This window comes from Macaca fascicularis, chromosome 1, assembly GCF_037993035.2.
Source record: "Macaca fascicularis isolate 582-1 chromosome 1, T2T-MFA8v1.1".
Taxonomy (NCBI): domain Eukaryota; kingdom Metazoa; phylum Chordata; class Mammalia; order Primates; family Cercopithecidae; genus Macaca; species Macaca fascicularis.
The window spans coordinates 232,097,501-232,118,608 of record NC_088375.1 but is presented as its reverse complement, the minus strand read 5'-3'; the positions used below and the strand labels follow the sequence as shown (position 1 = coordinate 232,118,608).

Here is a 21,108-nt window from a genome sequence, read left to right as displayed (position 1 = left end):
GGTTGAGAAGGGGGTGTGGGGAGGGCTGGGAAGGGGGATATGGGGAGGGTTGAGAAGGGGGTGTGGGGAGGGCTGGGAAGGGGGATGTGGGGAGGGCTGGGAAGGGGGGTGTGGGGAGAGCTGGGAAGGGGGATATGGGGAGGGCTGGGAAGGGGGGTGTGGGGAGGGCTGGGAAGGGGGATGTGGGGAGGGCTGGGAAGGGGGTGTGGGGAGGGCTGGGAAGGGGGATATGGGGAGGACTGAGAAGGGGGTGTGGGGAGGGCAAGGTGGGTACCTCCCCGATTTGGGGAGCTGGGTGCACTCCCAGGCCTAGACATTGGGTGAGGTGCTAGGGTGGGACCGTGATTAGGGCGGGGAGGGGGTCGGGCCCAGTCACTGGAGCCAGCAGCCTTCGGATGCCTCCCTCCGGATTCTGGCCTTCAGTCTCTTCAGGCCACGGTGGTCGGGGTCCACCAGGAGGCCACTCTCGGCCGCCGTCCAGGCCTCTGGGTGACGCTGCTCTTCCAGGCAGCGCTGCCCGCGAAGGAGGAACACGCGTGCGGTGGGGGCCCGGCCTGGCTGCTTGCGCAGGCTGTTCTGGGCCAAGGTGGGCGCTAGCTTCAGGGCCTGGACAAAGGCCCCTGCGGCGGCTGCCTCGTCCCCCAGGCTCAGCAGCAGGCGACCCTGACAGCAGAAGTCTTCTGCCCGCCTTGGGAGGTCACTGTCCCCCAGAGTCTCCTGGAGCACATGGTCCAGGTCCCTGAGGGCCCGGCCAAACTCCTGCAGCTCGGCCAGGCAGGTGGCTCGCAGACGCAGGTGACAAGCACTGCTGCCACCGGCCAGGACAGACAGTGAGCAGTAGCCCAGCGCCCGCCTGGGTTGCCCTGCGTCCAGTAGGGTGCCGGCTTCCCAGGCTGCAGCCTGCACAGAGGACACAGAGAGAGGCACGGAGAGTGGGGTCAGCCTCAAAAGCCCGGCCGCCCCTGCCCCACAGCATTCTTCTGCAAAGCCAGCCTCTGCTGGCTCCCTGGGTAGGGCAGGGCCCCGGGCTGCACAGGAGCTGCCCGCTGCTTCTGGAGGGGCTGGCTGACCACAGGCAAGGGCAGGAGGGGGGACCCAGGGTAGAGGACCCTTCCCTGTAATTCTCACTGCCCCAGAAGCTGCCAAAGTGCTGTTCTGACCCTTGGAGGTCCAGCGGCAGTCCAAGGTCTGGCATCCTTGCCCACCGCTCTTCTCCCTGGGCCTCGGATCAGGGACCTGGATTTACCTTCTCATGGTCCCCTCCTGGCAGCCCTACCACCCCACCAGCTGGGCCCAGGTTCCCTTGCCTGGGTGACCACAGCAGCCTCCTCCCTCCGTCCCTCTGGGCCAAGTCACCTCTCCAACAGGCCCTCTGAGGTGGCTGCTGCCCAACCTTTCCACTCTGCCCACCTTCTGAAGGCTGTCCCAGGTCTCAGGACAGTGGCAGATATGGCCCTTGCCTGGTCTCTGAGCACCCTAGACCCTCCTCCTGGGGCTGCTGGACGGAGGGCACAGCCTCTGCTGTGGGCGGCTGCTGACTAGGCCTGTCTGCGCCCCCACTCCTCCCAGGCACTTTCCTGAACCCACCCAGACCCAATTGCCTCATCTGTGACCCAGTGTCTTCACAGAGTCAACCACGACCAGAAATCCGCTCGCCTCACTGGGCTCCTCCTCTGCTCAAGAACCTGCAAGGGCTCCCCACCGCCTGAGGAACACGCCACGATGCAGGCCCCGCCTTTCTCGCTGGCCCTGCCTCTCTTCCAGCAGCCAGGCGGTCCTCGACGCTCCCTCCCGCGGGGAGCGCAGCGCACTCAGGACCCCGCCGGGCGCGGCTGCAGGGGGTGAAGCCCAGGTCCATGCCCAGGGTCCGTGCTTCGGAGCGAGGGGGTCCCACGGCCCCGGCTTTGCTGCTGGGCTCCCGCGGGGCACAGTGTGGCCTCTTCTGCCAGCTGTGAGCGGCGCCGAGCAAGGCAGGGGCTCGAACCCACGTCCCTGGCCTGCTGTGCGGCCCGCGGGGCCGCCCATCTCCGGGCCGAGGCACCTGATCCCCCCTCCCCGCCCCCGACACGTAGCTCACGGCCCGGGATGGTCGCGAAGCCTCGGCCCGCGCAGGCCCCGCACATTTGGGCCAGGTCCATGGCAGCAGGAGGGCGCGGCCCCGAGCAGCTGTCGGACCCCGGGAGCCCCCGGGCCGCCCCCACGGGGAAGGGGGCTCAATCTGACCCCAGATGCCCCTGATCCCGCGGCTCGGGCCGCGCAGGCGCAGTGCCACCCGGAGGGGTCCGCCTGCCGGGGCACGGGGCGCAGGAAGCGGGGCGAAACCGCTGTCGGCTCACTTCCGGGTCGGTCCGCGTCTCCAGGCAACCATTTCGCGTCCCGCAGATTCTTGCCTCGACCAGGAGCCGCCTCCTGGCGCCCCCGCCCAGCCCCAGTCTGCAGCCTCGGAGACCCCTGCCCAGCCCCGCCTCCGGGCTCCGTGACCCCCGCCCAGGAGACCCCATCTAGCCGCCGCCTCTGGGCTCCAGGACCATGGCCCCAGCCAGGCTTCCCGCCCCCTGCCATGCCCTCCTTCCAGCTCGAAGACCCCAGCACAGCCCCCTCCTCCTGGCTCCGAAACCCCCAGTCCCTCTGGGAGCTCTGAGACCCCCCCAGCCCGGCCGTCTCCTCCAGGTCCCGGTAACCCGATCTCAGCCTTGCTCTTCAGCCCAGAGCGGCGGCGCCCCCTCCGCATCACCGAACTGCTCCTTAAACACTGGTGTAGCCCCGACCCCGCCATGAGATCCCTCTGTTCTTCCTAGCGTGGTTTCTGTTTTCCTAAGTGGCCCCCGAGTGCTAGAACCTGCTGGTGTCAGGAAGCATTAAAGAGGTGAAATCCCGTCCGGGCCCCGCCGGGGTGTAGTTCTGAGTCTCTGGGACCTCAAAGCCTGCTGTGCTCTTGGCCTCCCAGCCTGCCTTGCCCCCACGTGCCTTCTCCAGGCCTGCCTTGGGCTTGGGGTGGGCTTCCTGCCGGGAAAGGTGCCCCTGGCTGGCTCAGTCTGGCCCTGAGGGCAAGGTCCCCTTCCCTCTCTTGCACCCAAGTCACCTGTGGCTTATACATCCCATACAAAGAGGCTGAGAGGTCGGTGGGGTTGTAGGGCCAAGATGGCCAGAGACTGTCTTCCTGGGCCAGAACTGGGTGTCTCCCACCCCACCCCAAACCCAACTGAAAACCCAACCGCAGAGACTGAAGAAGGGCTGCCCGGGTGGACGGCCCAGGGGTCTCATGCCTGTGTGCTGGGGAAGGTTGGCGTGGGAGATCCGTGGGGTTCTTTGCGCACCTGGGCAAGGCTCTGTCGCTCTGAGGCCTCCAGGAGATGCAGCAGGCAGCTGAGATCCGGGGCATCCACCTCGGCCAGGCCCTGCAGGTCCCGTGCAGCTGCTGGCACGTCTCCCTTCTTGAGCCGGAGCAGGCCCAGCCGGGCCCGGGCTGCCTCTGACGTTGGGGCAGGGTGCAGGGCTTTTTCCAGGTGGGTGCCAGCCTCCTCATAGCTGCCTGTCAGGGATTCAGGAGGGACAGTCAGTGTGTGGGTGGGGCAGAGGTGCAAGAGAGCTCAGACTTGCTGGCTGCTCCTTCCCTGCCCTATACTGGCTTTCGGGGAGGTGATGATGGCTCAGCCCCAGGAAGAAGGAGCTGGGAGCAGAGGTGCACCGTGATTCCAGGCAGGTCACAGGGACTCACCTCTGACCCCACTCCACGATGCTGAGCCCCCTCACCATGGACACTACAAGGGGCTGCTTTCTCTCCAGAGCAACTAGAGGCAAACTCTGGGCCTGCTGGAGCAGACTAGCACGCGGGGAGCAGCCCTGGGGTCCCTGAAGCCCTTGGTGGGCAAATGCAGACTGCAGAGAGAGCTTGCCTTGGGAATTAGCGGTGAAATGGTTTCCACATCACCAGGGGGATGTGGAAATCTGCAGGAAAGGCCTGCATGTTGGCACATAGGGCTTATGACAGTTCCTCCTGGAACAGGGCCTGGCATCCCATGGGTGCCTGATAAACAACAGCTGGAGGTGCGTGAATCAATGAGGGGGCCGAGAGTCCGAGACCTTTTATGGACCAAGATCATGCCTCGGTTTCTCCTCCACTGCAAGCAAAGAGCCAGCCGGGTAAAGAGAGGAGAGGCTTTTGAACACCAGGCCTCACACAGGGAGCAGGGCCAGAGGCCAGGGGATTTGGGGTGGAAGGGACCTTGGAAGCTATTGTGGTCCACGTCTCTTTCTTCCATTTTCTAGAAAAGGATACAGAGGTCAGAGGAGCAGGGACAGAAGCCCAGACCCTGTGTTTCCCACCTTGGGGCTGCCACATACCCCGTGCCATGAGAATGTCCACCAGGAGGAGGTGCCAGTCCAGTTGCCCTGCATCGATTTTGATCAGCGCCTGCCCCACAGCAAGGAGGCCTTTGGTGTCCTCGTCCTCGAGAGGGGCCCCAGTGTCCAGCAGCTGGCTCAGAAGGGCCCGGCAGCGGGAGTAGAGGCCCTGTGTGATGAGAGCCTGGGCTTCCGGCTTCAGAGAGCGGAGCTCAGGGACCACGGTCCCGGGGCCGAGCTTCAGAGCAGAGAGGATGTCGTCTATGGCTTCCTGCAAGGTGGGAGGGTGGGCGGGTGCAGAGTTGTCCTAGGTGGAGAGACTGGGTGGAGGGTCAGAGTAGGAGGGCTGGCTCTGTCTTTTTCATTCCCTGATCTTCTCCTTGGGATCCTAGAGGGTCTGAACATCCAGCTTCCTGCCTCTTCCCGCTTTCCTGTGGCTGCAGCCTCCTACCATCCCTCCTGATTCTGGTTAGCATTTGAAAGGACCCAGCTCGCTGACCTTGACCCTGAAAGTTTTCAGGCCCAGAACCCCTTTTCTGAGGCCAAATGCTGCTAATTTCCATCTCCTGATTAGCCTGCGGTCTGCGAGCCCTCCCTGGGTCCCTCGATCTCCCAGCTTGTAGCTGGCTCCCTCCACGCCTGTCCCTCCCCACAGAGGCATCTGTCACCTCCCAGCGGGGGATGCTGGATCTCTGTGGGTATCCGGGTGCTCCTCCCAGTGCGTGTGGCCTTGGGGACGCCGGAAGTGTAGAAAGCCCAGTTACTGCCGTCCCACAACTCCCAGGAGCGGTGGAAGGAGGGTGCCCAGCCCATCTGGTGCACAACACAAGGCAGGACACGGGGTGGCAGCCAGTTGGGGCAGAGGTCAGAGGTCTGCCAAGGGAGAGATCAGGGTGGAGCCGGCCAAGGCACACCCTGAGGGAGAGACTGCAGGGTGCAGAAGTGGACTTGGGCTGGTGCCTGAGGCTGGTGGGCACGTGGGTAGGAGAGCCCAGCACTGGGCATGCCATCTGGAGGCGGGGAGGGAGAAGAGGTTTGCAGAGGCCCTGACCACACACGGGAAGCCAGGACAGAGGCTGGGCCTGTTCAGGGGAGTGCTGGTGATCAGTGGATTGATCAGGATAAGTCATTTGCATCTGACCTTTGACCTGGCCATCAGCAGGGGACCACTAGAGCCTCTTCAAGGCTGTCCTCCTTCTGTTGGTTCTCCAGGTGTCCTATTTGCTTGTTTGTTTGTTTCTTTCTTTCTTGTTTTTTAATTTTTATTTCTTATTTGTATTTTGAGATGGAGTCTCGCTGTGTCACCCAGGCTGGAGTGCAGTGGTGCAATCTTGGCTCACTGCAACCTCCACCTCCCAGGTTCAAGCAATTCTCCTGCCTCAGCCTCCTGAGTAGCTGGGATTACAGGTGTACCACCACCATGCCCAGCTAATTTTTGTGTTTTTAATAGAGATGGGGTTTCACCATGTTGTCCAGGCTGGTCTCAAACTCCTGATCTCAAGTGATCCACCTGCCTCGGCCTCCCAAAGTGCTGGGATTATAGGTGTGAGCCACTGCACCTGGCCTTAACTATGCCTCTGTATATTATCTTTCTAGCAATTGCCTTGCAAATTACAATACGTAGCCTTACAGCTATGAACAAGCCCCCAGCTCCCAGGTGAGCACCCAACCACAGTCTATGTACAGTTGATATGGTGCCACTTTACCTAAAATGTGAGATCCCCACAGCAGTAACTTCCATTATCCCACAGTTTGTGTTATTGTTGTCATACACTGAGCAATACATTTCCTCATATAGTGCATTATTTCAAGTCAATTAATTATATGTATATTTTGAGACAGGGTCTCTCTCTGTTGCCCAGGCTGGAGTGCAGTGGTGTGATCTTGGTTCACTGCAACCTTGAACTCCTGGGCTTAAGTGATCCTCCCACTTCTGCCTCCTGAGTAGCTGGGACCACAGGTGCATGCCACCACACCCAGCTAATTTTAAAAACTTTTTGTAGAAATGGGGTCTTGATATATTGCCTAGGCTGGTATCGAACTCCTGGTCTCAAGCAATCCTCCCACCTTGGCCTCCCAAAGTGCTGGGATTACAGGTGTGAGCCACCACACCAAGCCTATTTTTAATTTAGATAGCTTTGTTCAAAGCAATTAAAAGAAGAAATAAATACATCCTTTTGTATTTGCAAATGCTTTTCACTTCTTCCAGCAGAGAATTTCTATCAGGCATCCGTTCTCTTCAATTTCACCACCTTCCCTCAGGAACTGCTGTGGTACCGTTCAATGATGACGGATCTCTCAGCTTCCATTTGTGTAACGGGTCTTTAATTTCACCCTCGTTTCTGAAGGACATTTTAACAATATGGGTAATTCTGGGTTGGTACTTTTTTCTTTTAGTGCCTTAAAGGTGCTGTCCCACTGTCTTTTGGATTCCATTGTTTCCGGGACAAATCTGCTGTCGCTCACATTGTTGTATGTCATTTACTCACTCCTCTGGTTGCTTTTAAGATGTTCTCTTTATCTTTTGTTTTCAGGAACTTGACCAAGATGTGCCTTCTTAGGGGTGGTTCTCTTTGTGCTTTTCCTCTCGGGATTTGTTGAGCATCTTGGGAATTTTTCTGCTGTTATTTCTTCAAGTACCTGTGTATATTTGCCCCATTCGTTCTCCCTATCCTCTGGGAGTCCAATCACACGTATGCTAGACGGCCTGAAATTGTCCCACTGGTCACTGAAGTTTTCTTCATTTTTTTTTTTAATTTTTAAAAGTTTTTTAGAGGTCAGGTGCAGTGGCTCACACCTGTAATCCCAGCACACTGGGAGGCCGAGGCAGGCGGATCCAGAGGTCAGGAGATCGAGACCATCCTGGCCAAGATGGTGAAACCTCGTCTACTAAAAATACAATAAAAATACAAAAATTAGCTGGGCGTGGTGGCACGTGCCTGCCATCCCAGCTACTCAGGAGGCTGAGGCAGGAGAACTGGTTGATCCCAAGAGGCAGAGGTTGCGGTGAGCTGAGATCGTGCCACTGCACTCCAGCCTAGGCGACAGAGTGAGACTCCATCTCTTCTAAAAAAAAAAATTTCTTTTTTTTTTTTTTTTTTGAGAGGGAGTCTCACTCTGTCACCCAGGCTGTTCTCAAACTCCTGGGCTCAAGTGATGCTGCCACTTCACCCTCCCAAAGTACTGGAATTACAGGTGTGAGCCATGATGCTCAGTTCAGCTCTCATCATTTGAAACGGAGTTTGTTTGTTTTTTTTTTTCCCCCTGCTGTTCCTTAGATTGGATAATTTTCTTTGGTCTATCCTTGAGTTCACTAGTCCTGCTTTGGCAGTTTCAGATCTGCTGATATGCCTCCCTAGTGAGTTTTTAATTCCAGATATTCTGCTTTTCAGCTCTAGGATCTCCACTTGATTATTACAGTTTTTTTTTTTTTTTTTTTTTTTTTTTTGCATTCCTCTACTACAATTCTCCATCAGCTCACTCATTATAGCAAACAGTTCTTTTACATGTTTATGTCACTGCTTTTAAAAGCCCCTGTGTGTAAATTCCAAACATCTAAGCCATCTCCGGGTCTGTTTCTATGAAGTGCTTCTTCTCTTATTATTGGTCCCATTTCCCTGGTTCTCTGCGTGCCTAGCAGTTCTTGGTTTTGTGCTGGGCTCTGTCTGGCATGTGGTAGACAGGGCTGTGGTGCTGTCCTGCAAGGGGGCTGATTTCACTCTGGTGGGCAGGTAGATTACTGGTGGATCATTCTGGCCCTGACAGGCTTTATCTTGTACTTTGTTAGGGAAGGATTATTTTTTGAACTTAGTCCTAAAGTATAATCTTAATTTTAGGGTGTGACCTTTCTGGAGTCTCAACTGAGTGCCCAAGATGTTCAGAAAGCCTCTCTGCACTGGCTGGGTTAGAATTCCAGTGGATCCCAGCCCTGCCTGACCCTGGTACCCCCATTCAGCTCTTGGCCCCACAACAGGTGGTCACTGCTGGGCAGTTGAGTCTTGCCCCTGCCTGTGCAGCCCAGGCGGCAGACAAGGACCTGTGAAGAATTCCATGGACACATAGATACCCCTTCCCCACACAGCCCCTCTCCTCCCCTCTCCTCCATTACCCTCGATGCAAATTCCAGCCACAAAGCAGGCTGGGATGCCAATCTCTGTCCCCACAGCTCAGAAATCCACTGCCGCCCTCCATGGGCAGCAGCAGAAATGTCTCCCCAGGCAGGGAACCGGGGTGCGTGGTGCCTGCCTCCTGCGGCCTCCTGTCTCTCAGGGTCGCAGCTCTTTGCTGCCTGTTGTTTGGTGTCTGGAAACATTTGCTCATGGATTATATCCAGTTTATACGGCTGTCAAGAGCCTGGAATGGCACCCCACATCCCCAGGGGAGCGTCTTACAGCCTGGAACAGAACCCCACACCATCAGGGGAGCATTGTACAGGCTGGAATGGCATCCACACCCCCAGGTGAATGTGTGACAGCCTGAAACAGCATTCTCCAACCCCAGGTGAGGCTTTGACAACCTGGAATAGAACCCCACACCCGCAGGTGAACATCGGACAGCCTGGAACGGCACCGCACACTCCCAGGTGAGCATCTGACAGCCTGGAAGGGCATCCCACACGCCCCGGTGAGCATCTGACAGCCTGGAATGGCACCCACGCCCACAGGTGAGGGTGTGACAGACTGGAGCAGCATTCTCCAGCCCCAGGTGGCCTTGCAACGATCCAAAACAGAACCCCACACGCCCCGGTGAGCATCTGACAGCCTGGAATGGCACCACCACACTTAGGTGAGAATTTGATAGGCTGGATCGACCCTTGAACCTTCAGGTGAGCATCTGACAGGGTGGAACGGTACCCCACACCTCCAGGTAAGCACCTGAAAGCCTGGAACAGCAGATCACATGTTCAGGGGAACATTGTAAGCCTGGAATGGCACCGCAATCCCCAGGTGAGCATCTGACAGCCTGGAACAGCATCCCACATCGCCCAGCGAGAATCTGACAGCCTGGAGCAGCACCAGCACCCCCAGGTGAGCATCTCACAGCCTGGAAGAGCACCCCACCTCAGGTGAGCATTTGACAGCATGGAACAGCAAGCACCCACAGCCCACAGGTGAGCAGCTGACAGCAGGAAAAGCACCCTCCTCCTCGGTGTGCATCAGACAGCCTGGAACGGCATCACCACCCGCAGGTGAGCAGCTGATACCTGGAACGGCACCCCACACTTCCAGGGGAACATCAGACAGCCTGGAACTGCACCCCCACCTTCGTGTGAGCATCTTACAGCCTGAAATGGCATCCATGCCCACGAGTGAGTGTGTAGCAGCCTGAAACAGCATTCTCCAACCTTAGGTGAGCTTGTGACAATCTGGAACAGGACCCCACAACCCCAGGTGAGCATCTCACCATGTAAAACAGCACCCTCCATCCCCGGGGGATCATTTGAGAGCCAAGAATGGCACCCCATACATCCAGGTGAGCATCTGACAGCCTAGAATGGCACCAGCACACTTAGCTGAGAATCTGACAGCCTGGATCAGCACTTCAACCTTCAGGTGAGTGTCCGAGAGCCTGGAACAGCACCCACACCCCCAGGTGAGCACCTGACAGCAGGAAAAGCACCCTCCTGCCTGGTGTGCATCAGACAGCCTGGAACGGCATCACCACCCGCAGGTGAGCAGCTGATACCTGGAACGCACCCCACACTTCCAGGTGAGTATGTGACAGCTTGGACCATCACCCTGCACCCCAGGAGAGGATCTAACAGCCTGGGAAGGCACTCCCACACCCAGGTGAGCATCTGAAACCCTACAGCATCACCCCCCACCAACCTTCAGGTGATTATCTCACAGCCCAGAGCAGCACCTGCCACCCCCAGATGAACATCTCACAGCCGGAAAAACACCAGGTGACCATAAGACAGCCTGGAATGGTACCACCACTTAGGTGAGCCTCTGACGGACTCAAACAACAGCCCACACCTTCAGTGAGCAGCTGAGAACCTCAATCGGCACCTTACACTCAGGTGAGCATCGGAAAGCCTGAAGCGGCACCCCCCCACCTCTAAGTGAGCATCTGATGGCCTGGAACAGCGCCCACACCCCCAGCTGAGCATCTGACCGCATGGAATGGCATCCTCACCTCCAGGGAGCATCCGACAGCCTGGAACAGTATTCTCCAGCCCCAGGTGAGTGTCTGACAACCTGGAACAGAACCCCACTCTTTCAGGTGAGGATCCAACAGCATAAAACAGCACCCTCCACCCCCAGGTGAGGATCCGACAGCATAAAACAGCACCTTCCACCCCCAGGTGAGCATCTGACAGCCGGAACAGCATCCACAGCCCCAGGTGAGCATCTGGCACCCTGAAAGGGCAGCACACACCCCCAGGTGAGCACCAGACAGCATTGAATGGCTCCCCACACCGCAAAATGAGCCTCTGATGGCCTGGAACAGAACCCCACGTCCCCATGTGAGCATCTGACAGCATGGGACAGCACCCCACACCCCCAGGTGAGTATCTGAATGCCTGGAGCGGCACCCACGCCCCCAGGTGAGCTTCCGTAAACCGGAAACAGCACCCTGCACGCGCAGGGGAGCATCTGACAGCCTGGAACGGCTCCCCTACACCCAGGTGTGCATCTGTCAGCCTGAAACAGCACCCTCCACCACCAGATGAGCATCTGACAACTGGAAACTGCACCACACACCCCAAGGTGGGCATCCGATGGCATGGGACAGCACCCCCACCCACAGGTGATCTGACTGCCTGGAATAGCACTTCCCCTCAGGTGAGCATCTGACAGCCTGAAACAAACCCACCGTGAGCCTCTGACAGCACAAAACAGCACCCCAGAGCCCCAGGTGATCACTGGACAGCCAGGAACAACAATCCACATCCCCAGGTAAGCGTCTGACAGCCTAGAATGGCACCTGCACACTTAGGTGAGAATCTGAAAGCCTGATCGACGTTCGAACCTTCGGGTGAGCGTCTGACAGCCTACAGCAGCAGTGACCGCACCCAGGTGAGGATGCTCCCCTGAGGCTGGGCGTCCCATTCCAGGCTGTCAGATCCTCCCCTGGGGATGGAAGGTGCATTTTAGAGGCTTTTGGATGTTCACATGGGGATGAAGGATGTGTTCCAGGTTATCAGATGCTCACCTGGGAACGCATAGAACAGAACCCCACAACTTCACATAAGAATCTGACAGGTGGGAAAGAGCTCCCTGCCCTCAGGTGAGCACTTGACAGCCTGGAACAGCACCCCACAACTGCAGGTGAGCATCTGACAGCCTGGAACAGCACCCCACAACTGCAGGTGAGCATCTGACAGCCTGGAACAGCACCCCACAACTGCAGGTGAGCATCTGACAGCCTGGAACAGCACCCCACAACTGCAGGTGAGCATCTGACAGCCTGGAACAGCACCCCACAACTGCAGGTGAGCATCTGACAGCCTGGAACAGCACCCCACAACTGCAGGTGAGCATCTGACAGCCTGGAACAGCACCCCACAACTGCAGGTGAGCATCTGACAGCCTGGAACAGCACCCCACAACTGCAGGTGAGCATCTGACAGCCTGGAACAGCACCCCACAACTGCAGGTGAGCATCTGACAGCCTGGAACAGCACCCCACAACTGCAGGTGAGCATCTGACAGCCTGGAACAGCACCCCACAACTGCAGGTGAGCATCTGACAGCCTGGAACAGCACCCCACAACTGCAGGTGAGCATCTGACAGCCTGGAACAGCACCCCACAACTGCAGGTGAGCATCTGACAGCTGGAACAGCACCCCACAACTGCAGGTGAGCATCTGACAGCCTGGAACAGCATCCCACAACTGCAGGTGAGTACCTGACAGCCTGGAACAGCACCCCACAACTGCAGGTGAGCATCTGACAGCCTGGAACAGTACTGCACAACTGCAGGTGAGCATCTGACAGCCTGGGACAGCACCCCACAACTGCAGGTGAGCATCTGACAGCCTGGAACAGCACCCCACAACTGCAGGTGAGCATCTGACAGCCTGGGACAGCACCCCACACTGCAGGTGAGCATCTGATAGCCTGGATAGGCACTCCACACAGCCAGGTGAGCAGCTAAAAGCCTGGAATGGAACCCCCACGTGCAGGTGAGCATCTGACAGCCTGGAACAGCACCCTAAAACTTTGGGTGAGGATCTGATAGCCTGGAAGAGCAGTGCCTACCCACAGTTAGCATCTGACAGCACACAGCAGCACCCCCAATCCCAAGGTGACCATCTGGCAGTGTGAAACAGCACCCCACACCCCCAGATGAGCATCTGAAAGCCTAAAACAAGCCCCTGCCTGAGATGAGCATCTGACAGCCTTGAACTCCAGGCCCACCGCCAGGTGAGCATATGACAGCCTGGAACAGCACCATACAACCCTAGGTAAGATTCCAGCAGCATGGAGCAAGACCACTGCCCCCAGGTGAGCATCTGACAGCCTGGGAAAGCACCCTGCTTCCAGGTGAACATCTGATAGCCTGGAACAGAACCACAGTTCTCTAAGTAAGCATCTGACAGCACAGAACAGCACCCTCACCCCCAGGGGAGCATCTGACAACCTGGAACAGCACCCTCACCCCAAAGTGGGCATCTGGCAGCGTAAAACAGCACCTCTACTGGCAGATGAGCGTCTGACAGCCTGGAGCAGCACCCCACACCCCCAGGGGAGCATCTGACAGCTGGGAGCAGCACCTCACACCCCCAGGGGAGCATCTGACAGCCTGGAGCAGCACCCCACACCCCCAGGGGAGCATCTGACAGCCGGGAGCAGCACCTCACACCCCCAGGGGAGCATCTGACAGCCGGGAGCAGCACCTTACACCCCCAGGGGAGCATCTGACAGCCGGGAGCAGCACCTCACACCCCCAGGGGAGCATCTGACAGCCGGGAGCAGCACCCCACACCCCCAGGGGAGCATCCGACAGCTTGGAGCAGCACCCCACACCCCCAGGGGAGCATCTGACAGCTGGGAGCAGCACCCCACACCCCCAGGGGAGCATCCGACAGCGTGGACAAGTCCTGTCTCCAGGTTAGTGTCTGAATTCCTGGAATGTGTGCTGTCCTTTTCCACCAGGTGAGCATCTGACAGCCTGGAGCAGCACCCCACACCCCCGGGGAGCATCTGACAGCCTGGAAGAAGCACCCTGCATGTTCCCCGGGGTGAAACCAAGGCTCAGAGACAGGACAGGGTTGTTGGCCAAGAGGAGGGGCCTGCTGCTGAGCCCCAGCGCTGACTCAGAGCTCACAGCCTCAAGCCTGTGCCATGTCCTCCTCTCAGGGTGAAGAGGCAGAGGGCATGGGGGAGGCGCAGCATCGGCCCACCTCCTGGATGCGCAAGTTCACAGGCATGATGGGGCGAGGGGCTCCTGCTCCTACCATCACTCCCACACGCTAGCCCTCCGACATCCTGGCTGACTTTCCCTGCCTCTGGCCCTGTGGCCCTGGACAGAGCGGGAGGAAGGGACAGGATCCCATGGTACCCCTTGGAGGAGGTTCCAGCACCTACCTGTAGGTAGGTTTCCAAGGATCCCTTATAGCCACATCCAGCTGTTAAATGGGCGTGTCCCTGCCAGCCACAGATGTCTGTCCAGTGCAGGAAAGGGCAGGCAGAGAGCTGGCTCCCAGCCCCGAATGCATGTCTCCCTCCCTGGGACCCAGCCTGGCATGGAAGTCAGGCCTGCCAGTGGGCTTGGGGGAAACTTGGTGCCCTGGGCTGGCAGCCTGCCCTGCAGCAGCAAGCATGGCCTCTGGAGCTGTCATCCTCCTGGCCTCTAGAGTTGCTTTTCCTTGCTTCCTGGAACTCCAGCCCTTAAGAAAATCAGAAACCCTGGGAGGCACATTGCCTCTGTGCTGTGCTTTCACCCAGCGAAGCATCAGGGCAGACAGCCAATTTCAACACTGCTCTTGGCTGGAAAGTGCCCTCGTCTCTGGCAGCCTCCAGCGAGAAAGTACAGGGCCCCGGAGCTGTGGCTGCCTCAGGGCAGGTCTCCCTTGTGACAGCCTCTTGTCATGGGCCTGGGAGTGGAACCCTCCCGCCCCTGCCCTGCATCCTGTTGAGTCGACAGCTCAGGCTGGTACCCAAGACCGTGGCCAGCAGATCACAGGGGATGTCCCTTTTGTCCTGGCTGTTTATAGGCTGGAGGAACCACTGTTCAGCCGCATCTCTCCCGCCCCACCTGCATTCACTCAAGGTTGATGGGAGCACTGTGCGGGGAGACAGGCAGGGGAGGGGCCAGGCAGCACCTGGCACATCCCCAGGGTGCCTCCTCTGATCCCCAGGAGGGGCAGCACCCACCCTCCTCTTTTTCCAATTTGTTTTTATTGTGGTTAAATATACATAACATAACTTTTACTCTCTTAATTATCTTTATGTGTACAGTGTGGTGGCATTAAATACATTCCTCATGTTGTGTGGCCGTCACCACTATCCCTTTCCAGAACTAGCTCATCTTCCCAAACTGAAACTCTGTCCCCGTTAAATCTGCTCCATTCCCCTCCCCCAATCCCAAGCACCCACCATTCTGGTTTCTGTCTCTGTGATTCAATGACTCTAGGAACCTCATATAAGGAAATCACACAGTGTTTGTCCCTTTGTGGTGGCTGCTTATTTCACTGAGCACAATGTCCTCGAGGTTCATCCATGTTGTAGTGTGTACCGGGATTCCCTTCCTTTTTAAGGCTGAATAATTCCCCATTGTATGGATAGAACATGTTTGGCTTATCCACCCATCCATCGGTGAACACTTGGTGCCTTCCACATCCAAGCTCTTGTGAACAATGATGCCATCTATGAACATGGTGTACAAATGTCTCTAAAAGACCCTGCCTCCATTTCTTTTGGATGTAGACCCAGATGTGGAATTGCTTGATCATATGGTAGGTCTATTTTTTTTTTTTTTGGAGCTGGAGTCTTGCTTTGTCACCCAGGCTGGAATACAGTGGTGTGATCCTGGCTCACCGCAACTTCTGCCTCCTGGGTTCAAGCAATTCTCCTGCCTCAGCCTCCCGAGTAGCTGGAACAACAGGCACGCGCCACCACACACCTGGCTAATTTTTGTATTTTTATTAGAGAAGGGGTTTCACTGTGTTAGCCAGGACGGTCTTGATCTCCTGACCTTGTGATCTGCCTGCCTTGGCCTCCCAAAGTGCTGGGATGACAGGTGTGAGCCACCACACCCAGCTGGTAGTTCTGTTTTTAGCTTTTTGGGAAATGGCAATCCTGTTTTCCATAGCTGCTGCACCATTTTACCTTCCCACCAACAGTGCAGAAAGTTCCAGTTTCTTCACATCCTCACCAGTGCTTGTTATTTTCTTTTTAAAAACTTCGTAGTAGCCATCCTGATAGGCGTGAGGCATATCTCGTTGTTTTGATTTGTGCTTCCCTGATGATTGGTGATGTCCAGCATCTTTTCATGTGCTTATTGTCCATTTGTATATCTTTTTCTGGGAAATGTCTGTTTAAGTCCTTTGCTCATCTCTGAATTGGGTTTTTGTCTTTATTATTGTTGAGTTTTAGGACTTCTCTGTGTATTCTGGATATTCCTTATCAGATATGTGACTTGCAAATATTGTGGTTTTCTTCCATCCTGTCAGTGGCCTTTTTACTCTGTTATAATAGTGTCCTTTGGTGCACAAAAAAATTAATTTTCATGAAATCCAACTTTATTTTTTCTTTTGCTGCCTGTGCCTTTGGTGTTGTAGCCCAGAAGTCATCGCCAAATCCAATGTTGTGAAGCCTCTGCCTGTGCTTACTTCTAATAATTTTATAGTTTTAGGTCTTTGATCCATTTTGAATTAATTTTTGTATGTGGTGGTAGGAAAGAGTCCAACTTCATTCTTTTGCATAGTTTTCCCTGCAACATTTGTTGAAAAGACTGTCCCTTCCCCACTGAATGGTCTTGGTCAAATCATTTGACCGTATATGGGAGGGTTCATTTCTCGACTCTCTATTCTGTTCCATTGGTCTCTGTGTCTGTTTTTGTGCCAGTACCACACTGTTTTGATCACTGTAGCTTTGTAGTAAGTTTTGAAATCAGAAAGTGTGAGTCCTCCAGCTTGTTGGTTCTTTTTCAGGATTGTTTCAGCTGTTTGGAGTCCCCTGAGATTCCATAGGAATTTTAGAATTTATCTTTTCTACTTCTGTAAAAAGCATTATTGAGATTTTGACAGATATTGCATTGAATCTGTAGATCACTTTGGGTAATACTGACGTCTTACCAACATGAAGTCTTCTAATACATGAACGTGGAATGTGTTTCCTTTGTTTATGTCTTCTTTAATTTATTTCAGCAATGTTTTGTAGTTTTCATTGCACAAATCTTTCACCTCATTGGTTAATTCCTAAGTATTTTATTCTTTTTAATGCTATTGTAGATGGAATTATAGCTGACTCTTGAACATGGGTTAAAACTATGTGGGTCCACTTATATGTGAATTTTTTTCAATAAATACAGTCAGCCTTTCATATTGGCGGGTTCTGAATCCACAGTCAAATGCAGATCAATTCTTGTGATGTGAAACCCGCATATACGGAGGGCCAACTTTTCATATCTAGGGGTTGGAGTTTCCACAGGGCTGACTGTAGGACTTCAGTATATGGGGATTTCGGTATCTGAGGGTTGTCCTGGAACCAATCCCATGTGGATACCAAGTGGTGACTGTATTTTCTTAATTCCCTTTTTAGATTATTCATTATTAATGTATAAAAAAGGAACTGATTTTTGTGTTGCCTTCATATCCTGCTACTTTGCTGAATTCATTTATTGGTTCTCACAGGTTTTTGTGTGTGTGTGTGTGTGTGTGTGTGTGTGTAATCTTTAGGGATTTCTACATATAAGATCTGAGAACAGAGATAATTTTATTTCTTTCTTTCAAATTTGGATGCTTGGTAATTTTTTCTTGCCTAATTATTCTGGCTATAACTTCCAGTGCAACGTTGAGTAGAAGTGCAAAAGTGATCATCTTTGCCTTGTTCCTGATCTTAGAGGAAAAGCTTTTCTTTTTCATCATTGAATATGATATTTGCTGTGGGTTTTTCTTATATGGATTTTATATTGAGGCAGTTTCCTTCTCTTTCTAGTTTGTTGAGTGTTCTTATCATAAAAGGGTGTTGAATTTTGTCAAATGCTTTTCTGCATCAGTTGAGATGATCATTTTTCCCCCTTCATTCTGTTAATGTGGTATATTACATTAATTGACATTTGTATGTTGAACCATTCTTGCATTCTAGCAACAAATCCCACTTGGTCATGTGTGTCATCCTTTTAACAAATTGCTGAATTTGTTTTGTTAGTATTTTGTTGAGGATTTTTGCCTCAATATTCTTACAGGATAATGGTCTGTAGTTTTCCCGTAGTGTCTTTGGCTATGGTATCAGGGTAATGCCGGCCTCATAGACTGAGTGAGGAAGTGTTCCTTCCTCTTTTATTTTTTGGAAAACTTTGAGGATTGGTGTTAGTTCTTTAAATGTTTGGTAGAATTCACCAGTGAAGCCATCAGGTCCTGGCCTTTTCTTTGTTGGGAGATTTTTGAGTACTGACTCAATCTTTTCACTAGTTATAGGTCTATTCAGATCTTCTGTTTCTTCATGATTTAGTCTTGGTGGGTTTTGTGTTTCTAGGGATTTATCCATTTCATCTAGATTAGCTGATTTATTGGCTTGCAATTGTTCCTATTACTATCTTATAATTCTTTTTATTTCTGTAGAATTGGTAATAATAACCTCATTTTCATTTCTGATTGTCATAATTTGAGTTTTCTCTTTCTTAGTCCACCTGGCAAAAAGTTGGTCAAATTTTATCTTTTCAAGGAACAAACTTTTGTTTTCATTGATTTTCTCTATTCTCGATCCTCTGTTTTGTTGATCTCTGCTGTAATCTCTCTCTCTTTCTTTTTCTTTCTGTTCATGTGTTCTTTTTCTAGTTTCTTAAGTTGTAAAGTTAGATTGTCGATTTGAGATCTTTCTTGTTTTTTACTGGAAGCATTTACAGCTATACATTTCCCCCTCAGCACTGCTTTCCCTGTGTCTCATAATTTGGGGTGTGTGGTTTTCATTTTCACTTGTCTCTAAGCATTGTCTAACTTCTCATGTGATTTCTTCTGTGATCCATTGGTTGTTTAGCCCCCTCCTCCTTTTACAGAGGAGGAAACTGAGGCCTGGGGAGGTGAAATGATTTGGCTGAGGTTGCTTAGCTGGACCCAACTCTTTCAGGCTCCAGGGACAGAGCTTAGGGCAGCAGGCCTGGGCTGAGCACACAGGTCCAGTGTGAGTCCCTCAGAGTCAGACCACACAGAATGCAGTGCAGTTGCAAGCAAAGAATGCTCATAATCAAACAGAACAGAAACCGTCTTCCAGCACACAGGCCTCCCCCAGCCGAACGGGATCTGTCTTCTTGCCATTGCCCCTCTCTCAACTTTTATTTTACATTGGAGCAGTTTCTGCAGAAGAAAGTCTTAAATGCATAGAGACCGAACTTAAAGAGCAAGTAAACGAAGCTCAGATCAGGGTCCAGGGGCTGAATCCCCACACCTGTCTGTGGCAGACATGGCTGACCGAGGCCAGCACTTACTCCCTCTGCGTATGTCCTCCAAAACCCTCTGAACACCGGGGGCCAGGCAGCCCCACCAATGCAGCCGAGGGAACACCTCCTGGCCAACAGCCCCAGAGGGACCCCTGCATGCACTGAGCATTATTTAAGCTGGGGAGGACCCGTAGTACCTCTGAAGGCTTGCACGTCTATCCATGCAGACAGGCTGGGAGCACGAAAGGGCAGGACTCCCAGAAACTGGGTTTGTGGGGACCAGGCTCCCATGAGCCGCAGTACAGGTGGGGATGGGAACATAGGTTTTGATGGGCATCTTGCTGCTCAGGACGGCCTCCTGGCTCCCTCTCTCCTTGGGGTAGAGGCAACTCCCTGGGTCCCCCACCCGTTTGCCCAGGCCCAGGTGGGGAGTGGGGTGGCACCTGCAGCTGGTCTAGGGCCAGGTGCACCAATGCCCGTCCACACAGTGCCTGCACGTTCTCCGGCTCAGCCCGCAGCACTGCGTTGAAGTCGAACATGGCCGTCTTCTTCTGGCCCAGGAACCCATAGCAGCGGGCTCGGGCAAGGAGGGATTCACTTGCCTGGCTTCCTGCAGGAAGATGGCATGGGGTTGGGATGAGCCTGTGCTGGGTCCCTCCCCCAGTGTCCCTCCTGCCCAGGTCGGGGAGGGCAGAGGGTGCATGAGCTTCAGGGCTCACCACTGGGCACTGAGACACATAGAGACAGTCACGGCGGACCTGGGGGCCTTGGCTTCGGGGCAAGAGGAGCCCCGCCAGGACTGGAGACAGCTGGGGGTCTGCCAAGGGAAGGGGCACTGCAGCTGCCTCTGAGGCCAGGCAAGGGCAGGGGGTCAGGGTCCTGGGGCGGGACCTGGAGTGGCAGCAGCAGGAAGGTGTGAGGCTTGGATATGGGGCAGTCTAGGAGGAGCCCCCTGGATTCTGGGCATAAGAGACCCCTCCCCAAAGAGGTTATCATTATCGTGCCCCTTCTAGGTGTCTGTCTGGTGACGGACATGGGACAACGTGCCGGGCCGCTCTGGGCTGCTCTGGGCTGTGTGCGTTCCCACCAACGTGTTCAGGGCATGCTCTCCGTGCCAGGTTCTATCCCAGAATGAGCTCTCCGAATCCCACTTCCAGCCCACATGGGCTACTCTGCCATCCGCCTTTGAGAGAGGAGGGTGAGGGGTGCTCACTAAGTGCATGGCCAGGTTCCACGCGGCAGCCTGATCTAGGTCCAGGCTCTCACACTCCCTGTACCCCGGGAGATCCCTGTGAGTCCTGAGAAACATCCCCTTCCCTCCAGACACTTGGTCCCACCAGAAAACAGCACTGACTCCAAGAAGCAGGCAGCACCCCCGCGCTGGGTGTCCCCGGGTGGGGAGGCCAGGCGTGCACGGGAGGAGCTTCAGTCATTGTTTCTCGGAAGGGCTGAGGGGAGCAGGGACCTTGCCTCCTTGTCATTAACTGGGAAAGGGGCCCTTTTCCCTCAGGGCTGAGGCTTCTGGGACAGCAGCTCAGGCACTAGGCAGGGCACAGCTCAGATCCCAGCTCAGGCCCCAGGTCTCAGAGGCCGGTCTCAGGCCTTGGTGCACCCACCTTGATGGCGAGATGCCCTCAGCGAGTGGCCCCTGCCCTGTCCACCCCGTGGGTGTTCCTGAGGCCCCTGCACCTGGGGAGCACGCGTGTCCCCACTGTCCAACACGGCAAAGGCTCCCCATGTCTCCTGTGCCCGGCACAAGACTGGGCCCTGGGAGCAGGTGGGCAGCCCCTACCTGCAGCAAAGATGGCCAGAGAGAGGTAGGCGATGGCCTCCTTGGTGTGGGCCCTGCTGTCGGCCCCGCCTGGCCGTGCCCGCAGGATGGCCAGGGCCCTGGCATGGCAGTGGCCTTGAAGCAGCTGCCGGTCCTCGTGGCAGAAGATGTCCAGGGTGGACTGGAGGCAGGCGGTGTCACCGGACTGGACCAGCTTCTTCACCAACTGCAGGAGTGCCACAGTCACTGCCCACACCCTTGGGACCGATGCCCTGGGGCCCACCCTGTACCGACGCCCCTGGCCATCCCCCACCCCATCCTCACTGCCCCAGGGACCATCTGGTGCCAACACCCCCAGCCCCACCCTTGCTGCCCCAGGGCTCACCCAGTGCCAATGCCCCTGGCAATTCCTCACCCCACCCTCTCTGCCTCAGGGCACACC

The 21,108-nt window shown here is 55.1% G+C and overlaps 1 protein-coding gene across 1 annotated transcript in view; it reads right to left on the bottom strand.

Annotated features, from left to right (window-relative positions):
- Positions 1-316: 316 nt before the first annotated feature.
- Positions 317-21,108, bottom strand: part of TTC34 (tetratricopeptide repeat domain 34) — a 37,511-nt gene continuing 16,719 nt past the window's right edge. The window contains exons 5-9 of the mRNA XM_045381940.2: positions 20,688-20,892; positions 19,339-19,505; positions 4,345-4,615; positions 3,318-3,532; positions 317-900 (exon numbers count right to left, since the gene is read on the bottom strand). Of these exons, the coding sequence (XP_045237875.2) occupies positions 373-900; positions 3,318-3,532; positions 4,345-4,615; positions 19,339-19,505; positions 20,688-20,892 (1,386 nt within the window). The 3' untranslated portion in view covers positions 317-372. The remainder of the gene's footprint in view (positions 901-3,317; positions 3,533-4,344; positions 4,616-19,338; positions 19,506-20,687; positions 20,893-21,108) is intronic.